Source organism: Stylophora pistillata, chromosome 2 (genome assembly GCF_964205215.1).
Source record: "Stylophora pistillata chromosome 2, jaStyPist1.2, whole genome shotgun sequence".
In the NCBI taxonomy this organism is placed as follows: Eukaryota; Metazoa; Cnidaria; class Anthozoa; order Scleractinia; family Pocilloporidae; genus Stylophora; species Stylophora pistillata.
Window position 1 is genome coordinate 43744606 of NC_142520.1, and position 14694 is coordinate 43759299.

Genomic DNA, 14694 nt, shown 5'->3' on the forward strand with positions numbered 1-14694 from the left:
ATCAGTTCCAGGGCTTGATAAAGTTGTTCGAATTGTAAGTACACTCAGAGTTGAAACCTTTTCCCAAGATGAGTGGATTCGCAAACCATACACAGCTCTGGCGAGGGGCTAACGCTCAAAACGTCAGCTTTTTTAGATTCTTTACGGAGGCCATTTTACATTTATCAACTCAGTTGATAACAGCAAAATTACAAGATTATTGTAATGTTAACTCTGCCATCGATTAAATGTAATGTGCCACACCCAATTGCAATCATTATTATGCTACAGTATTATATTATTTATCTTTTATTCCTTTCGCCTGTTTAAGATATCTCTCGGAGAACAAACTCGAGACTTTGCCTGACAAAATTTTTAAAGGCGTCGAAAACCTCAAAGCTCTGTGAGTACAGTGAATCACAAATAGAAAAAAAAAATAGAATACTTGAAGCAATGGAAAGAGTATAACAGAAGCATTTAAAATCTCAGGCTTTAGTTCACAAATTTTAAGATCAAGTAAATAAAAATAAGCTGATTAACAAAGTACTGCTGTAGTGACTTATGTTTGACTAAAAATATGGTCTTTTATGAACATACTTTTAGCAAGCAAGGTTAGATTTAAGAAAAACGCGGACACCCATGGTTGAGAGCCAGATAGTTTCACAGCAGTGCCACGTAAATTTATGAGGAAACAGACAATCGTGAGACCCTGTCTACTAACTAATTGTGAGTTATTATGTTATTCGTTTCAGAGATATCTTCGGCAATAAGATACAAAACGTTTCCAGCACGACTTTCACCTTTGCCCACGAATTGCGATTTTTGTAAGTGTACGGCAAATGAGAGATTTTCATCTAAGCAAGTAAACCTTTTTGCATAAAATTAATTACAAAGCTGGGCTTTCTTATGAAATATTTAGGTTTCTTGGGTTTTTTCTCTTTTTTTTTCCCTCTTTTTTTGTGCTTTCTGTTTTTTTTTTTAACAACAATAAATGAATCTCATTCTTCCAATTCAAATTAATTTTTTGGAGTAAGCCAAACTAAATTTTTTGTTTTAATTTCTATATAATCCAACTTAATGTTTTTCTGATTATTTTTCAAAATTGCAGGTTTATGCACTACAACCTGATGGCTGAGCTCCCTAGAGGACTTTTCACCCAGCAGTTGAAGCGCATTATCAGAGTGTAAGACTCCGTCCATAATAAACAATTACTTTAATCACCCCTCTAAAAAAATTGTTTTAATAAGAGTGTATGTTATCAATCAATCACCAATTATTAATCGTTTGCAGATCATTAACCTTTAATGTATCTAAATCACTGAATGCCCATTGTTTTCTATCCGTGTAAAATTGTTATTAATGCTAAATATTTCTTCTCTTTTTCTTCCAAATCCAGGACTTTGGATACCAACCTAATGTGCTGCCACCTCGATCTTTCCAGGCAGGATGCCGATTGCGACTATTCTTTCAATGACAACTTCGCAAGCTGTCACTCTATGTTCCGTAACCTTGCTCCAAGGAGAAGTCTTTGGGTTGTCGGTCTTCTGTCGTTGTTTGGGTCTTTGTTTGTTGTTGGGTGGCAGTATTTTTTCCCTGATAACAATGTGGTCCAGTCTATCATGTTGGTGAATCTGGGTATCTCAGACGGCATCATGGGTATCTACCTTATCATTATAGCTATAAAAGACCTACAATGGTCGGGGGAATACTACATGCACGACTATGAGTGGCGCACTGGTTGGTTTTGTCATTTCAATGGCGCCATGTCTATACTTTCAAGTGAGGTGTCAGTTATGATGATTTCTTTGATTGCATGGGACAGGCTCAAGAACATTGTGTTTCCCTACACTTTTGCAAAAATTACACCAAGGCAGGCTCGTCTAGTGTGCGCAGTCATCTGGCTGGTGGGAGGCGTTATGGCATTCCTTCCCTTGTCTGGGATGCGCTATTTTGGTGACTGGTATTATGGCAAAAACGTAGTGTGCCTGCCCCTGCAACTTTCCCCACAATTACAAGAAGGCTGGGAATACTCCACTTCCATCTTTATCGTTTTAAATTTCTCTCTTTTCATCTTCATTATGGTGGCTTATATTGCCATCTTGTTGAAATCATGGTCGTCAAGTAGACGGCTCGGTGCACATGGAACTGTTCGTGAAATACAAGCAAGAGCACAAAGTGCGCAGGCCAAAAGAGAAAGAGCACTTGCCAAAAGAGTCTTCTTCATTATTCTGACAGATTTCCTGTGTTGGATACCAATCATTGCTATCGGCATCAAGTCTCACGTCGAGAAAACATTTGATCCACCTGGCGATCTGGCAGTGTGGATTGCAGTGTTCGCTCTGCCGATTAATTCAGCTATCAACCCATTGCTGTATACACTTTCTACTCCACAGGTAACAGGTTTATTTTTTATCACTTTTAAATAGGACATGACTGCCTTGTTGGAATTTGCTTTCGTGTCAGAGCAGGCCGGCAACTTAATTTTGTAATTGTGACGACTGACATAGTAAACAATGACCATAAAGACCTACCTAAATTTAAAAGAGATTATTCGAAAGTCTTACGCAAATTTCTCCATAAATTTCAAATGTACAGGTGCAAGCTATATTGAAACCCAAACTGAGGAAGTTGTGGTCCAATGTTCAATCTATTTTCTGCAGAGGACAAAATCAAGAAGGTACAGTTTTCCAATATTAAAATAGCAAATTTGACAACAATGATGGTGCTTCCCACCTCAAAATAAAGAAACTTCAAGGTTTAACAAATTTTGTAATGACAAACAAGTTTCCTTTTAATAGTTTGATCTAAATTTTTTATACCTGAGGCGTACGAAAAGCAATCAGAAATGGGGACACAGAAACTTTAATGGGGGACGACCCAATAAGAAATCATTATTTCAGCTCGATTTGTGGAGGTTAGTATCTTCAAAGCCATGTATTAGGAATGTTGAAGCAAATTGAAGCTAGTCGCCAAACCCTTTTGAATAAGAATGTCAGCAGAGATTTGTAAATAATTATCAAAATATAGAAGAATCAACCTCTGTCTTCAATTTCAAGGTAAGAAGATTAGTACAAACCTAACTTGTAGCGGAATGATTTTTATGTGATAAATGTTTGGAAAAGTCTGACATTGACTTATTCTCACTTGTTTTAGTTTTTTTATTTTGGTTTATAACATAGAAGAAGCAGAAAATGACCAGCAAGGACAGATTGGAAATGAAGATGCACATGCTATCAACGAAGAGGGTAAAAATATGGTTCTTCTCAATGTAATTATACATAAAATATCCCCTCTCTACCTAGGAATTTTTTTGTGTAATGCAAAGAAAAGAAAAGATGGAAAAGTTGTTAGTAATCCTGTTTTTTTTTCTTTCATTTTCTTCCCCATAGGAGAACATATTGAAATGCAAGCAATAGACCAACTCGACATTCCAGAAGTGGAAGCCCCTGAATTGCCTGCTCCGCATTCAGGTCCGTTCTCCCTCTGTTTACTTATTTTTAGACAGCAATTTGTAAATAGTGAAGTAAAACAATTATATGGGAAACATATCGAGGATATTATTCGACCCGAAAAACTTGCAACCTTGATACTGCTGTTGATGGCTTTGCAACCCAACTCCCTTGGCAGGTACATGTAGTCTAATCATTTAAATCTACCAGAATATTTATTCTTTCAAATTATTAAATGATAAATAACTCCAACTTAAAAAAAAATCCCTTTGCTATGTCGACAGCGATGGAACAAGCCTGTAGAGTGGCTGAAAGTGCATCTTCCTCAGGTATAATTACTTGTTAATTGACATAAAAGTCGCATTCTTGCAGATGTAAATATGAGCTGTGTAACATAACAAGTGTATATCCATCGAGAACTCAGCTAATTGATCATGATTTCAAGAACTTTAGTGCAAATATTTTTACGCTTGCACGCATCCAATTCTGCATATAAACTTGACCGAAAATATAATAGGTCATTTTTAATACCTAGATAACTCGGTAATATATTGCGTCAATTATTGATTAATAGAATATACATATTATTACCGTTGCATTTGAATAGTAATATATTTAAGAAGAAAATACGAAACAGAAGCATCATGACATGGTTTACTCGACTTTTTCCTTTAAACAGATTATGAGGATGCTTTTGACATCCGTCCAGCCACTAAAAAGACTGTGAAAGGTATAAGGCCTTTTCAATTTCTTATTTTTTTGAAAGAAAATATACTATATTATAAAACAATGAATCTAGGGATGCCTTGTACCACCCAAATTTTTTAGCTGCTACTACCAAGCTGGCGCATGGAGTACCTGACTGCATTTTTCTTTTTTTTTTTTTTTTATGTCAAACCAACATGATCGGTATTTTGTATTATTAACGTTATCCTCACCAATCAAATCACAGATTTTAAGTTAGTGTTATGAATGAGTTCATGTGATTAGCTAGGTATTTCCCTCCTTTCTCACTGAACCTAACGGATCATCGCAATTGAAAAACCTCGAATTGACAAGTCGGCTGTTGTCAGAGAAATGCAATTGATGGTCTTGAGGTGACAAACTAAAGGATCAGAAGCATTCACCTCAAAGGTGCACGCAAATAAATTTCATCCCTGAAAATGATCCACGCCTGGTTAAGGCCTTCAAAGGATCAGTATCAGTGTACATGAATTTAACTAAGATAGATGCATAAGTATATTGTGAAATTTAAGGCCTTCTCAGTCCATATTGTTTAGAACTTTCCTTGCTTTCGTTACAAATTACCTTATTTGGGTAAGTGGTTATGTTTGTATCTACACGTAGCAAGACTCGAATAAGTTGAGTAATCAGCTTTTGAGCCTTTACGAAACAACTATCAGTTTAGTCAAATAAAGTGCGCACTTGATATTGCTGCAGTAACCGTTCATCACCGAGAAAGCCAATACCGACGAAAAAGACGAAAAGGAGGTAATTATATGTCTACACACCGATGCAAGGTTCTAATGTTGAAAATTACATAGTTCTATGAAAGTGCTAATAAACGTTGAGTTAAATATCATAATGGATCTACAGAAAAAATGTAGGTGACTGAAGGAGAGGGTACGTGCTTGTAGAAACCTTTCTTATGACGGACAATAGTTGTAACTGTAGAAGCTGATAGAAGGTTCAAAATATATCGCGATTATTGGGCGTTTTAACGATAGAACTTTGATTTAAATAAGATAAAGAGATATGAATTTCAAGGTTGTTAAAAAATATAAGGGTAAACGAGTACTAGCTTGATCTTTAGTCATTATCATTATTATTATTATTATTATTATTATTATTATTATTATTATTACTGCTTTTAAAAAGTTACCGGGCAGTTGCATGTAGGTCAAGGGTATGCACTCATTGCACTAATCCAGGACCGGAGTTAACGGAGAAAATAGTGATAACTGAGATTAAAGGCCCTTCAACAAAGATATTAAGAAGTGATAGTAGTTCATAGCTGACTGTTCAAACACCACTTCGAAATTGGGGTTGAGTGCTGTCTCTGGTGCCCCACCCAGAATTCTCGATAGTTTCATGGAATGCAAATAATCAAATTTACATGGTTTTATCAATGCAATCTTTTTAAAACCTGTTTGTGTAGTGCAAGAGGGAAAAAGTAAGCTTGCCCCCGGAAAGCCCACTAGCGAAGGTAAAAAGCAATAAATTTATCTTTTGAACTCCGAATTGTTTAACATATGTTGTATTTACTCCTGCTTACAATGCGTGTTGTTCATAAGCTTGACAGATGGTTAACTGGGCCAATTTGCTTGTCTAAAAGCGGGCAATGAGTTTACTATGTAGACGGTTTCACAAATTTATTTGACAGAAGTTGTTTTAGCCTACTCGTGACAAAAAGAGTCCATATAATATATGACATAAATCCAAAACATTACCTTGAAGGCATTCATACTTTATTCTAATTTATAACTTTGCTTTGATACAGCTAGCAAACCTGAGGAGGAGGTGGCGAGTGAAGACATTCCAGGGCCCAATGACAAAGGTATTGGAGAGAGAATGGTTTTTGATTGGTCACTCAAGAGGTTGAGCCACTTAATGAGTTATCGCAGCCTCGCTTTTACTTAGGTAGTCACTGGAAAAAATTCTATTGGAGAAATTGGTTGAAAATCAATGACTTTTTGAAAACGCTTAAGTAAAGCAAAAAGTTGACTTACTGAGTGGTAATGTACTATTCTATCAAATAAATCATTTTCTGAAGAAGCCAAAAAAAGAAGGTAATAATTGAATATCTCTGTAAGTAGAAGTGTCTAACACCGATGGACCGTTCTTTCGTTCAAAACTCTAGTTCTTTTTAACGTACTCTTCTATATGGAATTAATTATCATGATGGATCTACAGACAGAAAACAGAAGTGACCGAAGGTTAAGGTGCTTGCAAGAGCGCTTCCTTAATGATGGACAGTCATCATCGGTGTAGCTTATAGCTGTTGATACAACAGTTGAAATATATAGGGATTATGGCGGGTTTCAATGAGCATAATACAATCATAATATCAGAAACTTCCAATATAAGGTAGTTCTAGAAAAACGAGCAGCAGCTGGACATTTAGTCATTTTTGGTTTGCTGTTTTGATAAAGTTAACGTTACAGGGGTTCATATTCCGAGGGGAATAATTTGATTAGCCCCACCTACATGCTGCGCCTGGCTAGAAGTTCACAGACATTTGATCACAGAGTTGACAATTTGATCACCTTTTCTGTTCCTTCGATCGTTGTAATTTTTCTTTCCCCTTTTTCCTACCCCGGTCATAGTTACGCACTCATCCAGTATCAGCAGTAACAGAGACAATATCAATTGCGTTAATTAATGTCCCTGCGTCAAAGATTCCAAAAGTTGATAAAGTTTGCAGCTGACTGTTTCAATGCTCTCGAAAACTCACGTTATGTTCCTGTTACTCAATCCCTCCAACGAATGCAAGTAGTCAGATTTAAATGATTGAATTAATGCAATGAATTTTAAACCTAATTGCACAGGTCAAGAAGGAGGAAGTAAGGCTGAACCTGGAAAGTCGACTGAGGAAGGTGAAAAGAATGTATTGATTTTTAGGAACTGTACATTTGTCCGAATTGTGTTGCATTTATTTTCGCCCACAGTGAAAGATTTTCATGATCTCAACGACTAACCCGGCCAGTTTGTAAGTTTTCTGGTTTGATAGCGGTCAGCAAGCCGGGTTATTTATTAAGACCATGGTAACTAGTTGACGACATATGTGGTAGCCTACGCAGTGACAGTGAAAGCAGCTCTCAATGAAATCCTATATAACTTTATTAACAGCTTTGCTTTCACACAGCTGGTAAAGGTGAGGAGCAGGTGGAGAGAGGAGATTCCAGGGCCTAGTGACAAAAGTAAAGGAGAAAGTAGTTTTTTTTGTAAATCACTCAAGGCACTGTATCAGTTATCGAAGAGTTTGTTTTTTTACCATGGTAATCACTGGGCATAGTACCTGAGAATTGGTTCAAGATTAACGACTTTTTAAAGGCTTGAGTAAAACAAAATCAACGACTGAGTACGTACTAACGTCATTTCTATCGAATAAACTAGACGCTCGAGGAGCGTTCACTCGGGCTTTTTTTATAGCCATGGCATTCACACCACACACGAGTACAAGTATAACATAGCTTGTAAATTCGTTTATAACATAGGTAGCAGAGCCGCGCAATCAAATTCATTATACGAACGCGTGCTCTAAATCCCGATAGTGCACGCTGAAAGCGTGAGCAAATCGCTTCGCCAGAATTTTTTTTTCGCTCGTGCAGCCATTGTTAGCGCGGGGAAAAATAATATATTTCGCGACAATAATGGGTGCAAACAAAGACTCGGCCCACCAGTCCCAAAACGAAGACAATTTTCCCACCCTTTGAATTCTGTACTTAAACTGCAATAAAATTAAACTCGAGCTTTAAACAGAAATTTTGAGATAAAACCAATTCCTATTTTGCCTAATATTTCGCTTACCGCGAACAATCATTTCTGATATTGTTGTCCATTTTTCGCGTCGGATTTAATGCACAATTCCACCGGCTATGTTATAAAACAATTGGTTCATGCTTTTGGCTGTGCACTATCGAGTTATGGAGCACGTGGGAAGTTTAGAGAGCACTCAAGAAGCTAAATTTCCCTCTTGCTCCATAACTCGACAGTGCACGTTAAAGCATGAACCAATTGTTAAGCAATCAGATTAAATTGCGCGAGCGTGTTTCAGTTTCCCATTGTACACGCTGGTGACGTCTGCAAACAAATGCCTCGCGAGTGACTTCAGCACTTTTCATTAAAAAACGGTGAAAACTTCCCCAAAAAAGTTCAACTAGACATGGCAACAAGCGAACAAGCCGATGAAAATCTACCCTGGGATTGAAATTTTTTTAACTCCCGAGAAAGAACCCAGAGAAAGGGTAAACAAAACAATCAACGGTTTCATCTCGTTTCGCAACTCTAACTTCATTTCCACGCATGAATGCACGTGTCAGTTTTTGACCAATCTAAAACGTGTCATTGAAACATAGCGTAATACTTTTCCGAAAGTAGTAGAGGGAATTTCTGCCCATTATGCCTAAACTACAGCGTTGAATATGTTATAAAACAATTGGTTTATGTGTCGGCTCTGCGTTCATCGAGACGTGAAGCACTTGGGAAGTTTGGAGAGCATTCAAGAAGCTAGAGTTGCTCTCGGCTGCGACTCGTGCAACTCTTAGGCATCTTTCATGCTCTCCAAACTTCTCCCATGCTTTAAGTCTTGATAAACGCACGCTAACGCATGAACCAATTGTTAATAGTGATTATGTACGAAATACCAAATCGTACCTTACAAGCATTGAACCCAATAAAAACCAGTGATAGAAACAGGAAATTTAACGGAAGGCCTAAGGTTACATATATAACCTTACTATTTAAGTTGCTTCTGACAGTATCGTTTGTTAGCGCCACCTTCGAAGTTGTGTTCACGAACAGTCTTGATTTTTTCAGCAAGTGAGGCGTTCGTCTCAGCATCATAGTTTGTTGTTGAATCGGCCGTCACAGTATTGCCAGTATTTTCGTAGTTTGAACGCACATATGGTTCATTTCTTATCTCGTGAAAACTAGTGTGAACTTTCCACATTTGGCTAGCTTTCAAGCAATGAAGTTCGTGGACCGGCCCATTCCGAAAACACTGGACATCATTTAGCGTGGGCCTTCCACGACCGGCGTGTGCGTTTGCATGTGGGATGAGCTTATAAGACAGGAATATTTGCAAATCGGTCTTCACAAAACACAGCATTCTGTAAATTACGTTGTTTACGAAGAGCGGGCTCACGATAACACAAATAGTTCGCACTCTCAAACTGCTCACTCTCTTCTGGCTTGCATTTTCAGACTCGTGCTTCCGCAGGAAAGCCCGAGTAATAATTTTCTTAAGAAGTTAAAGAAGAAAAGAAGGTAGTATTCGAACACATGTGACAGTAAAAGTTTACACACTGATGGAAGGCTCTGAAGCTTTTAATCAAATTTAGATGACTGGATTAATGCAATCTATTGTAAATCTATTTGTGCAGGTCAAGAACAGGAAAGTAAGTCTAAGCCCAAGGAGCCAACTAAAGGTATAAAGAATGAATTGCTTTTCAGAAACTTTACACTGTCCAACATATGTTGCATTTACTCCCGCGTACAGGGCAAGCTGTTTGTTAACTTAACAACTAGCTGGGTGAAATTTCTGGCTTGATAGCAGACAGTGGGCCAGATGTATATCAAGGCTCCTGTATCTATATGAAGGCATTTGTGTTAGCCTCCGCAGTGACATTGACTGTAATTCTCAATGAGATCTCATTCGTAACCTTAAAGGCATCAATACTTTATTCTAATGAACAACTTCGTTTTCACGCAGCTGGTGAATCGGAGATGCAGATGGAGAGTGAAGAGATTCCAGTGTCTAGTGACCAAGGTAAGAGAAAGAGAGAGTGGTTCTTGATTAGTCCTTAGGAGGTTAAGGCGCTATTTTAGCATTCTCAAATATTCAGGCCGGGTTATGTGCTCTCCCTTGTGATCGACCAACAATTCTCGCTCACTTTGCAATATTACAAGTATTCAAATGGACATAATTCAATAAGTACAATTTCTTTTTCAATCGTACTTCTGCAGGTCAAGAAGGAGAAAGTAAGCCTGAACGCAAAAAGCCAACTGAGGAAGGTAAAGACAATGAGTTGCTTTTTAGAAACGACACCTCTGGTTACGTTGTTTAACATGTGTTATGAACTTGACAGGTAACTGAGTCATTTTGCTGGCTTATTAGCAGGCCATGGGCCGGGTTTACCCTGCAGACCACTTTATTCATTTACATTTATTTGTCAGCTTACGGAGGAACAATGTCTGTAATTATGCAAATACTGCATTGTAATTAATAACTTTGCTTTCACACAGCTGCTGAATCTGAGGAGTAAATAGCAAGTGAAGAGATGCCAGTGCTCAGTGATAAAGGTAAAGGTAATTGTGGGTTTGATTAGTTATTCAAGATAATAAGGCATTTTGTGAGTTCTTGAGGCATCTTTTATAACTTGGTAATCACTGTATATTAAATTCTAGTGGAAAAATTGGTTAAGGTCTAATAATATTTTAAGAGACAAATAGCTTAATAGAGACAATATTGAACGATTAAGTACTAAAGTAGTTGTTTTAATACATCATATCTGAATTTGAAGAAGGAAATGCGTTTGAGCCTGACATGGACATCGCAGAGGAAGGTAACTTTCCTTCTAACTTAGTCAACAGATATGACGTATAATCACTCCACCACTTTGCTTCTAGAAGGTTTGAAGTATTCGGTGTAAACGTCATTATCCACACAAGAAGTGACCAGATCAGTTGAGAGATAAAAGAGTATTTTTATACTTCGTTGTGATGAAGGGTCAAAACCTATCTTAAAATACTGACCAGTATAATGTGGAGCTGTCTCACTTTTTGTAACATATTTTTAGCGAGACAGGTATTTACTCAAATACAGAAAACATAGCTACCTTGCTGTACATCCCTTGAATAGAAATAGCAACTATAATTAATGTTGTGTACCTCAAGTTTCAAAACATTCGTCTACACAGACCAGCAAGAATTGTGTTTGCAGTAGTCAATTCATAATCTCTTGTAACAACAGATTCATATCATTGTAATGAATTTCTATTTGTCTCTTTTGGTATTCCATCCAGGAGAAAAAGAGGTGTTTCATACCAGGCTTTAGTTCTCTGCTCTCGAACCAAGGTAAATGAAACGTTTGCTTTAATCGCTGACCGAAAAGGTGCCTGAAAACAAATCCCTTAAAAATTAAAGAAGTTGGGTTTTGTTTGTTACATATATCTTATAAAACATATGGTATTTTATATTTGAGATGTAGGGTGAAATCTACGATGCGATACAGTGTATATGCATGTGTAGTTCATGATCACTTGAACCTTCAGTACTTTGAGCCCCATCTATGTGATATAATCTGAATCAAAACTGAATTTTTTTATGCCAGTCACACAACGTGTTCCGATCCATCAGGCTCTGATCCATTACCCAAAAAATAGACGAGGTCAGAACTCTTCTTCGGCAGTGTAACCGGGTTTATTGAAAATAAACGTTTAAGGTGAAACGAGAAAGCGTCTTCACTGGAGCACCCACAAAATTACTGTTTTCTATTTTTTGACAGCATGCCTCCTGCTATCCCACTATGCTTAACCAAACAATGACGCAACGAGTTACGCGTGACAGAACACAACGTAACTCTAAATTTTTAACCCCGTGCTGACTCAAACCAATTTCAAAGTCGAGATTTCACTGCAAATGCAATGATTGGAGCTATGTTCGGACATAAGAAGTCTTCATTCAAAGTCAACTGCAAAGCTTTTGCATGCATCCTACTCATTGTTGATGTGTGATTTGAAAACGTGTGACAAAAAAACTGCTGGGTGGCTAATGGGCTGCACCGAGGAGTGTTCTCGTTCCCTATGGTTATAAGTTCATACCTGCCTGCGGTCCTTAATTTACTAACCAGCTTACTGATTGACAGTCTGGTCAACTGACCAGCTGGGTAGCTGGCCAGTACGCTGCGAGATTAAATTGACTAGCTAAACTGTAGCTGAATGACAGATGGGCTGACTATCTGCCTGACTGTCTGGCTGACTGTCCATCTGACCAATGGGTATGGTTACAGACTAACTGATTTGTATTATCGCTGCCTTAATCAAGGTGCCGATTACACCTGACTAACGACTGACTATCGGGTCGGTAAATCAAGTAGCCAACGGATCGATGAATGAATTTGTATTAAGCGTGCTTTTTCCCTTTGCCTCAGACATTTAACATTACCAGTGCTATGGACACCGCGAGGGCTACAGAAAAATTAGAAGATTCAAGGAAAAGGAAAAAATAACTCTTGAGTAGGAATCTATATGTATTGTCTGTGGTAATACCTTAGTCAGAAAAATATGATTTTAATTTCGTTTTCTTTAATCGGTTTGATGTTTACATTAGTTAATAAGCTTCTTGTGTGAACTCTTCATCACTCGGTTACATAGGTAGGATACCTGAGTAGAAATGTAGCGGCAGGCCATATTCGTTTCGTTTTGTTATGGATGTAACATGTAACATGTATGTCTACCTGATATTCTAAGTCTGTTACTTTTAGCATGTTTCTGTAGACCATAGTTCTTAGAAGACATTCAAACGGGATGGATAAAGGGGAAACACAACGATATCACGGGTGCAGCCAGGCGAAAGTCCTGTACGGTTGGGCCTACAATTTTACTATCGCCTGTTTGACTCTTAAAATAGAACTCTCGCAAATTTTAAAACAAAAATTGAACGTTCTCGTGGTGGAGGCCCACGACAAGTCGAAAAGCTGGTTACGCTCCTGATATAATAGGACATTTTAGTCTGTATGCTGAACTACCTATTTACGTTATTCCTTATTATCAATAATAACATAGCTTAGTAAATGTTTTGGTTAGAAATGCTCCACCGTTTTAAAGCTAATGTTTAGCTCATTACCATGGTAATTTTTAGCTTGTTCGGAGCTTGCTCTTAGTATAAAAGGAATTCGATATCCTGAATAAATTCCTTCCCCGCTGCTATCTCAGTTTTTTTCCAAAACTAATAATAGGACAAAACTAATAATAGGACATACATCATAGATGACCGAAGCAAATGTTTAATTAACGCTTAAATTAAGGTTCGAAAGTTCAGTTTCAATGGTATCTCTAGTTTAGAAAACAGACACGCAAACATTGGACAAACACCTAAAATTTAATTGGGGGAAATCCGTTAAATCAGTTATCAGAAATTTTAGCGCCAGTATAACAATGATCTAAAAACTCATTTTAAGAATTTTTTTTGACTCGTAATAATAATAATAATAATAATAATAATAATAATAATAATAATAATAATAATGTAATAGTTTAATATTTGTAGTGCCCAAATCCATTTACATATGATCAAATGTGCAAATGCGACTCGTTTGAGAGAATCACCCGACCTATAATTGCTTTTCATTCGAACGGAAAAGGAAAAAGCATCTATGACAGAACAACTCAGACACATGTACGGGTCAAGACTATCTCAGAATATTACTTCTCTCTTTTCCGAATTTTTCTGCGTGATACCAAATTTAGATCAATACGTCTAATATTGAAAAGAACAAAAAGGGCTAATGATGCGATCACAATAGTAGAGCATCAACACGCTTTAGTAAGAATTATCAGAGATTTATCAGTAAAACAAAGATTTAGATAGCTCATATCTAGAATTTTGTTTAACTCGTTTAAGAGTAATTCACTCTCAGATTGCGTTTTAATCGTTTAGAACGATGAATCATCTAACATTTGACAAGAAAGACTTAGACAGGTGTACCGGTCAAAACATCATTCACTAGATATTTGGTAGCAGCCTGGTAATCTAAATAGTTAATTACTTACAGATCACGTGTCAAACTGTTTCACTTCACAAGTATCTTTAGTTGAAAATTACAAACTAAGTTAAAAATGCAGGAAAAATGGAAAAACTTCCTGGTAAAGACGTTATTATGAAAGATTTGGTAGATATAAAATGATCTAAGTAGCTAATTTCTTGAATTTTTGTAACTCTCATGAGAACATTAGTACTTGAAGGTAGAGTGACGTCATTTCCGCAATGTTTCGACGTTTCTCATAGGCGCAGATCATATGTAAAAAAAAAAAAATTAGAAAGATGTTTGGGTAACGAGTAACAACAGCAATTTGAATAGTTCATTCCCACAACTGGCAAGAGAGAGTTTTACGCCATTTAAATTAAATTAAACTAAATACATAAAACCGATGAAAGTATACAAAAAAAGGGGAGAAAAAAAGGAAAATATAACAGGTAAGACGTCGGTTGTTACAGATTTTTTTATAGAATATAAATGATCTAAATAGCTTATTTCTAGAGTTTTTATAACTCGTTTGCGAACATTGAAATCATTCGGAGTTGCAGTGGCGTCTGTCACTTTTTTAACATAATTCGTCATTATTATTGATATTAACCACAACACAAAAAAAAAAAGAAAAAAGGTCTTTCGATACCACAAAAATAGGTGTTTGGTAGCGTTTTGAAGTCTAATTTTGTAGTTAATTTTTACATTTTTTAACTCATATCGAGAATACTAGTTCATTGTACTGTGGTTTTCAAACTGTTTGAAAGCTTTGTTCAAACGTGTTCATCAAACATGACT

At 36.9% G+C, this 14694-nt stretch overlaps 1 protein-coding gene and 1 long non-coding RNA gene across 2 annotated transcripts; both read left to right on the forward strand.

Moving 5' to 3' along the window:
* Window positions 1–474: 474 nt before the first annotated feature.
* Window positions 475–7125, forward strand: LOC148739690 (G protein-coupled receptor GRL101-like). The gene is made up of 10 exons (XM_088749539.1): window positions 475–1162; window positions 1376–2372; window positions 2575–2656; window positions 3159–3224; window positions 3369–3449; window positions 3713–3757; window positions 4108–4158; window positions 5587–5634; window positions 5929–5985; window positions 6977–7125. The coding sequence occupies exons 1-10, from the start codon at window positions 1092–1094 to the stop codon at window positions 7123–7125; spliced, it is 1647 nt and encodes a 548-aa protein (XP_088605665.1). The 5' UTR covers window positions 475–1091.
* A 2405-nt stretch (window positions 7126–9530) lies between these two features.
* On the forward strand, window positions 9531–10195 carry LOC148739691 (uncharacterized). Its single transcript, XR_015996970.1, has 3 exons — window positions 9531–9577; window positions 9862–9918; window positions 10116–10195. It is a non-coding gene; the product is annotated as an uncharacterized LOC148739691 (long non-coding RNA).
* Window positions 10196–14694: the final 4499 nt, after the last annotated feature.

What these genes read in the sequence shown, in the direction of transcription:
- LOC148739690 (XM_088749539.1), top strand. Translation starts at nt 1,092, where the DNA reads ATGCACTACAACCTGATGGCTGAGCTCCCTAGAGGACTTTTCACCCAG. An exon ending in ACATGCTATCAACGAAGAGG is followed by an intron (nt 3,225 to 3,368) that starts GTAAAAATATGG and finishes TCTTCCCCATAG; the next exon opens with GAGAACATATTGAAATGCAA. An exon ending in ATTGCCTGCTCCGCATTCAG is followed by an intron (nt 3,450 to 3,712) that starts GTCCGTTCTCCC and finishes CTATGTCGACAG; the next exon opens with CGATGGAACAAGCCTGTAGA.